Source organism: Bombina bombina, chromosome 9 (assembly GCF_027579735.1).
Source record: "Bombina bombina isolate aBomBom1 chromosome 9, aBomBom1.pri, whole genome shotgun sequence".
Lineage (NCBI taxonomy): Eukaryota > Metazoa > Chordata > Amphibia > Anura > Bombinatoridae > Bombina > Bombina bombina.
Window position 1 is genome coordinate 141,421,059 of NC_069507.1, and position 13,605 is coordinate 141,434,663.

At 41.1% G+C, this 13,605-nt stretch overlaps 1 protein-coding gene across 1 annotated transcript in view; it reads right to left on the bottom strand.

Moving 5' to 3' along the window:
* The window catches only part of IDE (insulin degrading enzyme), a 352,051-nt gene that overhangs the window by 61,502 nt on the left and 276,944 nt on the right, over positions 1-13,605 (bottom strand). The window contains exons 15-17 of the mRNA XM_053692939.1: positions 10,655-10,746; positions 6,186-6,297; positions 5,920-6,087 (exon numbers count right to left, since the gene is read on the bottom strand). Of these exons, the coding sequence (XP_053548914.1) occupies positions 5,920-6,087; positions 6,186-6,297; positions 10,655-10,746 (372 nt within the window). The remainder of the gene's footprint in view (positions 1-5,919; positions 6,088-6,185; positions 6,298-10,654; positions 10,747-13,605) is intronic.

The window sequence follows — 13,605 nt, forward strand, 5'->3', positions numbered from 1 at the left end:
ATTAGGACATAATGAAGGAACCACAATTTCTCTACTAATGTTGTTGGAATTCACAACTTTAGGTAAAAATTCAAAAGAAGTTCGCAACACCGCCTTATCCTGATGAAAAATCAGAAAAGGAGACACAAGAAAGAGCAGATAATTCAGAAACTCTTCTGGCAGAAGAGATGGCCAAAAGGAACAAAACTTTCCAAGAAAGTAAATTAATGTCCAATGAATGCATAGGTTCAAAGGGAGGAGCTTGAAGAGCTCCCAGAACCAAATTCAAACTCCAAGGAGGAGAAATAGACTTAATGACAGGTTTTATACGAACCAAAGCTTGTACAAAACAATGAATATCAGGAAGAATAGCAATCTTTCTGTGGAAAAGAACAGAAAGAGCAGAGATTTGTCCTTTCAAGGAACTTGCAGACAAACCCTTATCTAAACCATCCTGAAGAAACTGTAAAATTCTCGGTATTCTAAAAGAATGCCAAGAAAAATGATGAGAAAGACACCAAGAAATATAAGTCTTCCAGACTCTATAATATATCTCTCTAGATACAGATTTACGAGCCTGTAACATAGTATTAATCACAGAGTCAGAGAAACCTCTTTGACCAAGAATCAAGCGTTCAATCTCCATACCTTTAAATTTAAGGATTTCAGATCCTGATGGAAAAAAGGACCTTGTGACAGAAGGTCTGGTCTTAACGGAAGAGTCCACGGTTGGCAAGAGGCCATCCGGACAAGATCCGCATACCAAAACCTGTGAGGCCATGCCGGAGCTACCAGCAGAACAAACGAGCATTCCTTCAGAATCTTGGAGATTACTCTTGGAAGAAGAACTAGAGGCGGAAAGATATAGGCAGGATGATACTTCCAAGGAAGTGATAATGCATCCACTGCCTCCGCCTGAGGATCCCGGGATCTGGACAGATATCTGGGAAGTTTCTTGTTTAGATGAGACGCCATCAGATCTATTTCTGGAAGTTCCCACCTTTGAACAATCTGAAGAAATACCTCTGGGTGAAGAGACCATTCGCCCGGATGCAACGTTTGGCGACTGAGATAATCCGCTTCCCAATTGTCTACACCTGGGATATGAACCGCAGAGATTAGACAGGAGCTGGATTCCGCCCAAACCAAAATTCAAGATACTTCTTTCATAGCCAGAGGACTGTGAGTCCCTCCTTGATGATTGATGTATGCCACAGTTGTGACATTGTCTGTCTGAAAACAAATGAACGATTCTCTCTTCAGAAGAGGCCAAAACTGAAGAGCTCTGAAAATTGCACGGAGTTCCAAAATATTGATCGGTAATCTCACCTCCTGAGATTCCCAAACTCCTTGTGCCGTCAGAGATCCCCACACAGCTCCCCAACCTGTGAGACTTGCATCTGTTGAAATTACAGTCCAGGTTGGAAGCACAAAAGAAGCCCCCTGAATTAAACGATGGTGATCTGTCCACCACGTTAGAGAGTGTCGAACAATCGGTTTTAAAGATATTAATTGAGATATCTTTGTGTAATCCTTGCACCATTGATTCAGCATACAGAGCTGAAGAGGTCGCATGTGAAAACGAGCAAAGGGGATCGCGTCCGATGCAGCAGTCATAAGACCTAGAATTTCCATGCATAAGGCAACCGAAGGGAATGATTGTGACTGAAGGTTTCGACAAGCTGAAATCAATTTTAGACGTCTCTTGTCTGTTAAAGACAGAGTCATGGACACTGAATCTATCTGGAAACCCAGAAAGGTTACCCTTGTCTGAGGAATCAATGAACTTTTTGGTAAATTGATCCTCCAACCATGATCTTGAAGAAACAACACAAGTCGATTCGTATGAGATTCTGCTAAATGTAAAGACTGAGCAAGTACCAAGATATCGTCCAAATAAGGAAATACCACAATACCCTGTTCTCTGATTACAGACAGAAGGGCACCGAGAACCTTTGTAAAAATTCTTGGAGCTGTAGCTAGGCCAAACGGTAGAGCCACAAACTGGTAATGCTTGTCCAGAAAAGAGAATCTCAGGAACTGATAATGATCTGGATGAATCGGAATATGCAGATATGCATCCTGTAAATCTATTGTGGACATATAATTCCCTTGCTGAACAAAAGGCAATATAGTCCTTATAGTTACCATCTTGAACGTTGGTATCCTTACATAACGATTCAATATTTTTAGATCCAGAACTGGTCTGAAGGAATTCTCCTTCTTTGGTACAATGAAGAGATTTGAATAAAACCCCATCCCCTGTTCCGGAACTGGAACTGGCATAATTACTCCAGCCAACTCTAGATCTGAAACACAATTCAGAAATGCTTGAGCTTTCACTGGATTTACTGGGACACGGGAAAGAAAAAATCTCTTTGCAGGAGGTCTCATCTTGAAACCAATTCTGTACCCTTCTGAAACAATGTTCTGAATCCAAAGATTGTGAACAGAATTGATCCAAATTTCCTTGAAAAAACGTAACCTGCCCCCTACCAGCTGAGCTGGAATGAGGGGCGCACCTTCATGTGGACTTAGAAGCAGGCTTTGCCTTTCTAGCAGGCTTGGATTTATTCCAGACTGGAGATGGTTTCCAAACTGAAACTGCTCCTGAGGATGAAGGATCAGGCTTTTGTTCTTTGTTGAAACGAAAGGAACGAAAACGATTATTAGCCCTGTTTTTACCTTTAGATTTTTTATCCTGTGGTAAAAAAGTTCCTTTCCCACCAGTAACAGTTGAGATAATAGAATCCAACTGAGAACCAAATAATTTGTTACCCTGGAAAGAAATGGAAAGTAGAGTTGATTTAGAAGCCATATCAGCATTCCAAGTCTTAAGCCATAAAGCTCTTCTAGCTAAAATAGCTAGAGACATAAACCTGACATCAACTGATAATATCAAAAATGGCATCACAGATAAAATTATTAGCATGCTGAAGAAGAATAATAATATCATGAGAATCATGATTTGTTACTTGTTGCGCTAAAGTTTCCAACCAAAAAGTTGAAGCTGCAGCAACATCAGCCAATGATATAGCAGGTCTAAGAAGATTACCTGAACACAGATAAGCTTTTCTTAGAAAGGATTCAATTTTCCTATCTAAAGGATCTTTAAACGAAGTACCATCTGACGTAGGAATGGTAGTACGTTTAGCAAGGGTAGAAATAGCCCCATCAACTTTAGGGATTTTGTCCCAAAATTCTAACCTGTCAGACGGTACAGGATATAATTGCTTAAAACGTTTAGAAGGAGTAAATGAATTACCCAATTTATCCCATTCTTTGGAAATTACTGCAGAAATAGCATTAGGAACAGGAAAAACTTCTGGAATAACCACAGGAGATTTAAATACCTTATCTAAACGTTTAGAATTAGTATCAAGAGGACCAGAATCCTCTATTTCTAAAGCAATTAGTACTTCTTTAAGTAAAGAACGAATAAATTCCATTTTAAATAAATATGAAGATTTATCAGCATCAATCTCTGAAACAGAATCCTCTGAACCAGAAGAGTCATCAGAATCAGAATGATGATGTTCATTTAAAAATTCATCTGTAGGGAGAGAAGTTTTAAAAGATTTTTTACGTTTACTAGAAGGAGAAATAACAGACATAGCCTTCTTGATGGATTCAGAAACAAAATCTCTTATATTATCAGGAACATTCTGCACCTTAGATGTTGAAGGAACTGCAACAGACAATGGTACTTTACTAAAGGAAATATTATCTGCATTAACAAGTTTGTCATGACAATTAATACAAACAACAGCCGGAGAAATAGCTACCAAAAGTTTACAGCAGATACACTTAGCTTTGGTAGATCCAGCACTAGACAGCGATTTTCCTGTAGTATCTTCTGACTCAGATGCAACGTGAGACATCTTGCAATATGTAAGAGAAAAAACAACATATAAAGCAAAATTGATCAAATTCCTTAAATGACAGTTTCAGGAATGGGAAAAAATGCTAAAGAACAAGCTTCTAGCAACAAGAAGCAATGAAAAAATGAGACTTAAATAATGTGGAGACAAAAGCGACGCCCATATTTTTTAGCGCCAAATAAGACGCCCACATTATTTGGCGCCTAAATGCTTTTGGCGCCAAAAATGACGCCACATCCGGAACGCCGACATTTTTGGCGCAAAATAACGTCAAAAAATGCCGCAACTTCCGGCGACACGTATGACGCCGGAAACGGAAAAGAATTTTTGCGCCAAAAAAGTCCGCGCCAAGAATGACGCAATAAAATGAAGCATTTTCAGCCCCCGCGAGCCTAACAGCCCACAGGGAAAAAGAGTCAAATTTTTGAAGGTAAGAAAAAATGATTAAATCAAAATGCATTATCCCAAATATGAAACTGACTGTCTGAAAAATAAGGAAAGTTGAACATTCTGAGTCAAGGCAAATAAATGTTTGAATACATATATTTAGAACTTTATAAACAAAGTGCCCAACCATAGCTTAGAGTGTCACAGAAAATAAGATTTACTTACCCCAGGACACTCATCTACATGTTTGTAGAAAGCCAAACCAGTACTGAAACGAGAATCAGCAGAGGTAATGGTATATATAAGAGTATATCGTCGATCTGAAAAGGGAGGTAAGAGATGAATCTCTACGACCGATAACAGAGAACCTATGAAATAGACCCCGTAGAAGGAGATCACTGCATTCAAATAGGCAATACTCTCCTCACATCCCTCTGACATTCACTGCACGCTGAGAGGAAAACCGGGCTCCAACTTGCTGCGGAGCGCATATCAACGTAGAATCTAGCACAAACTTACTTCACCACCTCCATCGGAGGCAAAGTTTGTAAAACTGAATTGGGGGTGTGGTGAGGGGTGTATTTATAGGCATTTTGAGGTTTGGGAAACTTTGCCCCTCCTGGTAGGAATGTATATCCCATACGTCACTAGCTCATGGACTCTTGCTAATTACATGAAAGAAAGTTATACTTCACCTGCTCCCAGCTGCAGGTAAAAAAAACAAAAAAATGAAGAAATGAACAGCAGCCAATAAACATCAGCAGTGCTGAGGTCATGAACTCTTACTGTGATCTCATGAGATTTGACTTAACTCTCATGATATTTCATAGTAAGCTTCCTTTACCTGATTTGTGAAATAATATGAGAGTGCACGAGGCTCATCCTTTCAGCTGTCCCAGGACAGACATACTAAAATGCTGCTTAGAAATCCTTTACAATGGGAGGTGGCTACTGAGGAACTTTTGAGGTAAAATATCTTTCTTTTTTACATAGAGATGTTCAGGAGATATTTTCTAGTCAGCTTTTTACAGCTATGCTGCATCACTTTCAAGTGTTTAAACATTTGGGTATTATGGCCCTTTAAATAGACCATAAACTCAGAATGCAACCCCCCCCCACACAATTTTATTTTAGGAAATAAAGTATTGTAATGCATTGTGTTGCCCTTTCAGTTATTTCACCTGCTTTTTCCTTATGGCCTCTAATTTGGCACCATTAAAGGACAATATTGTCCGAGTTTCCAAGGGGTGTGTACCTGGACTGCTCTCAATTAAAAAAAAAAAAACATTGCAAATGCTTTTTAAACTTTTTTTTTTTTTAAATATTCCCTAAATAAAGGTAAAATATATCTGTATGTATGTATGTATGTATGTATATATATATATAAATAAACACACACACACACATATATATAATACAACTTAGCATTTAATAGCCATATTTAAAAACAGCAAATGTTTCAAAGCCTAACTGGCCTCTTTGTCAATGCAAATACAAAAATCTATCTATCTATCTATCTATCTATCTATCCATACAAACATATATATATATATATATATATACACACACACACATATATATATATATATATATATATATATATATATATATATATATATATTCATATACACACAATATTTTCCCATTTTAAGAGATTCCCTCAGCTCCTTACCTAGCTGTTCCTTTGTGCGCAAGGTGTTGAAGCAGGGTTCTGAGATGATCTGGCAGTAGAGCTCGAGAAGCATGTTCTCAGATGTATTTTGCATATTGGTCTGGTAATAAATCTCTATGCCACAATTATTGTGAACTTCATTCCTTTGTTGATAAACAAACCAACCTCCTAGAGGTGAGAAAAAGGATATTAGTTCTCACAATGTGCTCCAAATGATCTTTATTGTGATAAAAAAAAGGGTTAAACCAAAGAAGAGTGACTCTTACCATCAGGTAGTTGAACCTCTCTGTATCGGACAAGTTGACTTGGGAGAAGTGGCTTTGTAAGAGCGTGCTCAGTAAGAGTATCCTCCACCACCTGCATTATACCTAGTGCAGCCTGAAAGGGCACACAAAATGGCTTACAATAAGAACAGCTGTATTCGGCATAACAAGAAATTAGATGCATGGAAGGCAATACTAAATTCAAGTTTTTAAAAGAAAAAAGCTACTTATTAGCATATTTTGATGTCTCAATAAATCACTGAGTTCAAATGAAAATGGATTATGTGCAATAATTTGCAACCACTGTAAAAATGTGCATATGCTTTATACCATTGTCATTATTAGCACTCTTGTAAGAGAAACAGCAGTACCCGATGGTGGAAATGAGTGAGATAATGAGAGAGCGAGATAATGAGAGAGATAATTAAAGAGAGAGCGAGAAAGATAATGCGAGAGAAAGAGAGAGAGCTAGAAAGATAATGCGAGAAAGAGAAAGAGAGAGAGAGAGAAAGAAGGAGAGCGAGATAATGAGAGAGAGATAATGAGAGAGAGAGAATGAGAGACAGAGAGAGAGAAATATAGTGAAAGAGAGAGAGAGAAAGATAGAGAGTGAAAGAGAGAGAGAGAAAGATGAGAGAGAGAGAGAGAGAGAGAGAGAGAAAGATGAGAGAGAGAGAAAGATGAGAGAGAGAGAGAGAAAGATGAGAGAGAGAAAGATGAGAGAGAGAGAGATGAGAGAGAGAGAGAGAGAGAGAGAGAGAGAGAGAAAGATGAGAGAGAGAAAGATGAGAGAGAGAGAGAGAGAGAGAGAGAGAAAGATGAGAGAGAGAAAGATGAGAGAGAGAAAAAGAGAGAAAACAGAATTTATGCTTACCTGATAAATTACTTTCTCTTACGGTGTATCCAGTCCACGGATTCATCCTTACTTGTGGGATATTCTCATTCCCTACAGGAAGTAGCAAAGAGAGCACACAGCAGAGCTGTCCATATAGCTCCCCCTCAGGCTCCGCCCCCCCAGTCATTCGACCAACGGTTAGGAGAAAAAGGAGAAACCATAGGGTGCAGTGGTGACTGTAGTTTCACAAAAATAAATTTGAACCTGACCTAATTGCCAGGGCGGGCCGTGGACTGGATACACCGTAAAAAAAAGTAATTTATCAGGTAATCAAGCATAAATTCTGTTTTCTCTTACATGGTGTATCCAGTCCACGGATTCATCCTTACTTGTGGGAAACCAATACCAAAGCTTTAGTACACGGATGAAGGGAGGGAACTAGTCAGGTAACCTAAACGGAAGGCACCACTGCTTGCAAAACCTCTCCCCCCAAAATAGCCTCAGAAGAAGCATAAGTATCGAATTTGTAAAATTTGGCAAAAGTATGCAGTGAAGACCAAGTCGCTGCCTTACAAATCTGTTCAACAGAAGCCTCATTCTTGAAAGCCCATGTGGAAGCCACAGCTCTGGTGGAATGAGCGGTAATTCGTTCAGGAGGCTGCTGTCCAGCAGTATCATATGCCAATCGGATGATGCTTTTCAGCCAGAAGGAAAGAGAGGTAGTAGTCACTTTTTGACCTCTCCTCTTACCAGAATAGACAACAAACAAGGATGATGTTTGTCTGAAATCTTTAGTTGCTTTTAAATAGAATTTTAAAGCACGAACCACATCAAGATTGTGTAACAGTCGTTCCTTCTTAGAAACTGGATTAGGGCACAGAAAAGGAACAATGATTTCCTGGTTAATATTCTTATTAGAAACCACTTTTGGAGGGAAACCAGGTCTGGTACGCAAAACAACCTTATCTGCATGGAACACCAGATAGGGTGAATTACACTGTAAAGCAGACAATTCTGAAACTCTTCGAGCAGAGGAAATAGCTACCAAAAACAAAACTTTCCAAGATAATAACTTAATATCTATGGAATGTAAAGGTTCAAACGGAACCCCTTGAAGAACTGAAAGAACTAAATTTAGACTCCATGGAGGAGCCACAGGTTTATAGAAAGGCTTGATTTTAACTAGAGCCTGTGCAAACACTTGAACGTCTGGTACTGCTGCCAGACGCTTGTGTAACAAGATAGACAGAGCAGATATCTGTCCCTTTAAGGAACTAGCTGACAATCCCTTCTTCAATCCTTCTTGGAGAAAAGACAATATCCTTGGAATCCTAATCTTACTCCACGAGTAACCCTTGGATTCACACCAACAAAGATATTTCCTCCATATGTTATGGTAAATTTTCCTGGTGACAGGCTTTCTGGCCTGGATCAGAGTATCTATAACTGATTCAGAGAACCCACGCTTAGCTAGAATTAAGCGTTCAATCTCCAAGCAGTCAGTTGCAGAGAAACTAGATTTGGATGCTTGAATGGACCCTGTATTAGAAGATCCTGCCTCGATGGCAGCTTCCATGGTGGAACCGATGACATGTCTACTAGGTCTGCATACCAAGTCCTGCGTGGCCACGCAGGCGCTATCAGAATTACCGAAGCCTTCTCCTGTTTGATTCTGGCTACTAGCCGAGGGAGAAGAGGAAACGGTGGAAAGACATAAGCTAGACTGAAGGACCAAGGCGCTACTAGAGCATCTATCTATGCCGCCTTGGGGTCCCGAGACCTGGATCCGTAAAGGGGAAGTTTGGTGTTCTGACGGGACGCCATCAGATCCAATTCTGGAATGCCCCATAGCTGGGTCAGCTGAGCAAAAACCTCCGGGTGGAGTTCCCACTCCCCTGGGTGAAAAGTCTGATGACTCAGAAAATCCGCCTCCCAGTTGTCTACTCCTGGGATGTGAATTGCAGATAGGTGGCAGGAGTGATCCTCTGCCCATTTGATGATCTTGGTTACTTCCTTCAATCGCTAGGGAACTCTTTGCTCCTCCCTGATGATTGATGTACGCTACAGTCGTGATGTTGTCCGACTGAAATCTGATGAATTTCGCCTCCGCTAGTTGAATATCGCTCTCAGTTCCAAAATGTTTATCGGGAGAAGAGATTCTTCCCGAGACCATAGGCCCTGAGCTTTCAGGGAGTCCCAGACCGCACCCCAGCCTAACAGACTGGCATCGGTCGTGACAATGATCCACTCCGGTCTGCGGAAGCACATCCCCTGAGACAGGTGATCCTGAGACAACCACCAGAGAAGAGAATCTCTTGTTTTCTGGTCCATTTGTATTTGAGGAGACAAATCTGCATAATCCCCATTCCACTGTTTGAGCATGCACAGTTGCAGTGGTCTGAGATGAATTCGGGCAAAAGGGACAACGTCCATTGCCGCAACCATTAATCCGATTACCTCCATGCACTGAGCTACAGAAGGCAGAGGAATGGAATGAAGAACTCGCCAAGTAGTTAAAAGGTTTGACTTCCTGACCTCTGTCAGAAATATTTTCATTTCTACCGAGTCTATTAGTGTTCCCAGGAAGGGAACCCTTGTGAGCGGGGACAGAGAACTTTTTTCTACGTTCACCTTCCACCCGTGAGACCTTAGAAAGGCCAGAACAATGTCCGTATGAGCCTTGGCTCTGTGAAAAGACGACGCCTGTATTAAGATGTCGTCCAGATAAGGTGCTACTGCAATGCCCCACGGTCTTAGTACCGCTAGAAGGGACCCTAGCACCTTTTGCGAAATATCAGATTTTTGTAAAAAAATAATCGATTGCCCCTTAACAGTGTCCACCAGTGTTTTGAGCCCTTTCAATAAGCCTTCCTTCTGTACTAAGTCTCAGAATATGGCTTACCTTTCCCACATTGGGATTCTTGTCAGTCTTCTAGCATTACTAAGTCTTGACTATAAAAAATGACTGAAACGTACCTTAAAGCAGTTGAGCCTGCAAACTGTTCCCCCCAACTGAAGTTTTTCTGGTACTCAACAGTCCTGTGTGGGAACAGCAATGGATTTTAGCTACAACATGCTAAAATCGTTTTCCTCTCAGCAGAAATCTTCATCACTTTGTGCCACAGAGTAAATAGTACAAACCGGCACTATTTTAAAATAACAAACTTTTGATTGAAGAAATAAAAACTACAAATCTAACACCACATTCACTTTACCCTCCCATGGAGATGCTACTTGTTAGAGCGGCAAAGAGAATGACTGGAGGGGCGGAGCCTGAGGGGGAGCAATATGGACAGCTCTGCTGTGTGCTCTCTTTGCCACTTCCTGTAGGGAATGAGAATATCCCACAAGTAAGGATGAATCCGTGGACTGGATACACCATGTAAGAGAAAGATGAGAGAGAGAGAAAGATAGATGAGAGAGAGAAAGATATATGAGAGAGAGAGAAAGATAGATGAGAGAGAGAGAAAGATGAGATAGAGAGAGAGAGAGAGAGAGAGAGAAAGATGAGACAATGAGAGAGAGAATGAGAGAGAAAGAGAGAGAATGAGATACTGAGAGAGTGAGCGCAAGATGGAGAGAACTAAAATCCAGCATTTTATCATGATACTATCTAAAAATAAGGCAGATAACAAACCTGTTTTGTGACATTGCCATGTATTAGAGCTTCAACATGAAGTCGTGACAGAAGTTGAGGAATAAAGGCTTTAAGGCGGTGGAGTGTGACATCTGCAAAACACATGTAGTTGTTACAAAACGGATTTCATCAAAAACACAGATTATTCTTTTTCAATGTGGAGCCATTTTGCACCTATGTGTTACATCAGTTTTTAGCCTCTTGTTAAAAACATAAATTTCACTTTATTTTTTGTGAGTTATCCTCAGACAAAGCCTTTTTTTTTTTTTTTTTAGAAAATACCAATATGTTGGCAACAACACTATACAGAAAGCAAAAACCATCACATGCGCACACAAAAGCATGCTATAGTCATGTTTTTTTCAAACAGAAATGCCTAATTTGACTAATTTGTTTTGTATTAGAAGTAAACTTCATGCAGAAAATGATCAATAACTTTTTAACCATACAAATATTAGATACATTTTAAAACTACCCTACCCGTGCCCAAACTTAGGCCTAGATTTAGAGTTCGGCGGTAAAAGGGCTGTTAACGCTCCGCAGGTTTTTTTCTGGCCGCACCATAAATTTAACTCTGGTATCGAGAGTTCAAACAAATGCTGCGTTAGGCTCCAAAAAAGGAGCGTAGAGCATATTTACCACAAATGCAACTCTCGATACCAGAGTTGCTTACGGACGCGGCCGGCCTCAAAAACGTGCTCGTGCACGATTCTCCCATAGGAAACAATGGGGCTGTTTGAGCTGAAAAAAAACCTAACACCTGCAAAAAAGCAGCGTTCAGCTCCTAACGCAGCCCCATTGTTTCCTATGGGGAAACACTTCCTACGTCTGCACCTAACACTCTAACATGTACCCCGAGTCTAAACACCCCTACCCTTACACTTATTAACCCCTAATCTGCCGCCCCCGCTATCGCTGACACCTGCATTACACTTTTAACCCCTAATCTGCCGCTCCGTAAACCGCCGCCACCTACGTTATCCCTATGTACCCCTAATCTGCTGCCCTAACATCGCCGACCCCTATGTTATATTTATTAACCCCTAATCTGCCCCCCACAACGTCGCCGACACCTACCTACACTTATTAACCCCTAATCTGCCGAGCGGACCTGAGCGCTACTATAATAAATGTATTAACCCCTAATCCGCCTCACTAACCCTATCATAAATAGTATTAACCCCTAATCTGCCCTCCCTAACATCGCCGACACCTACCTTCAATTATTAACCCCTAATCTGCCGACCGGAGCTCAACGCTATTCTAATAAATGTATTAACCCCTAAAGCTAAGTCTAACCCTAACACTAACACCCCCCTAAGTTAAATATAATTTTTATCTAACGAAATAAATTAACTCTTATTAAATAAATGATTCCTATTTAAAGCTAAATACTTACCTGTAAAATAAATCCTAATATAGCTACAATATAAATTACATTTATATTATAGCTATTTTAGGATTAATATTTATTTTACAGGCAACTTTGTAATTATTTTAACCAGGTACAATAGCTATTAAATAGTTAAGAACTATTTAATAGTTACCTAGTTAAAATAATTAAAAATTGATTCGGGGCGGAGCCTGGCCACGCAGGGACATGGCTGACTAATTCCTGGCTCCCATGCCCTGCGTCCGATGTATTTATAATTAATAAGGAGAAAGCAGTCCTAACATTAATCAAACAACAGGATCGTGGGTCTGAATGTCCCTACTACGATTCCAGACTTATAAAGGGTACACTATTAGCGGCAACGCAGCCCTGGCAACACCTGAGGCCTACCCGACCGCACTGATGTGAGCCGCGCGCTCTCCTGGTGGGAACCGATTAACACACACAGCTCTCTGGAGCGCCTCTAATTTGCACTGCGACCACACTACACAGCAAGAGAACGGATCTATCGGGGGTAAGCCGGACTATATCCAACTCCCGAGCGGACCTCACCTGACCTCGCGCTCCCGGCTGCCGTCCCTGGGGAGGCCACCTGTCCCCTCCGGCTTGCTTCTGTTAAGGGGTAGGTCGGAACGACGGTAGCGGAGTGCTGAGGAGAAATAATCTAACCTGACAGAGTGCCGGGGGTCCTCTCCTGGGAACCTATATCACATAAGGGCCCTGACCACGTGGAGCTGCGGCACCCGCCACCTCTATGGGACCGAGCAATCTCTGATGGTCAGTAACACAGCGGGGACTGCCTGTTTAGTGCCCCAAACATAAGCGGTCACATTTGAAAATTAGCAGTGGGCTGTAAAACATTATTTCAGCACAATTTAATACACAGGGGCAGAGCATGATATTGGGGAGACATAGTAGATGGCAATTGTGAACGTGCTCTGGGATTCAAGTTAAATCGTTATAAGCACTATCACACTACATTCTGAGCAATAAACTTTTTGCACTGTTTTGGAAACCAGGCTGCTGCTGGCATATACCACAAACTTGACAGTGTAAGGTGATTCCCCCTCACAGAGTGCTCAGTTTCCCAGTGACATTATACACAACCCCCTTTCTTTTTCAAATAAGGGGAAACAACTGAACAAAAGGAAAAGCCCCCACCTCTATCACATAACTCTGCACATAGAGAGCCAAGACCATTTTTGGAATATAACGTTTGACTTGTTCTTGATTCGCTCTCCTGCTGACATACAGCCCCCTGTTATCCTCACCCCTCCACCTGGCCCCCTCAAGAGCTTTCATTGCCTTTTCACCGCATTTCACCCAGCTGGAAGCACTTAATAGGACTCCCTAAGGGCAATGTCTCACAGAAAAAATACCAAAGGGGAGAAAGGCCCTAAAAGCACAAACCTCACTAACTACCTTAAAATGGCGACTGCGACACAGGACCCAATAAGTAGTGAAAACACAGGTGCTGCACCCTCTCTAGCATTAATCGAGCACACAGCCCTGAGTACACACCCACAAGACCAACCATCTGAAGAGGATCTTAGAGTCC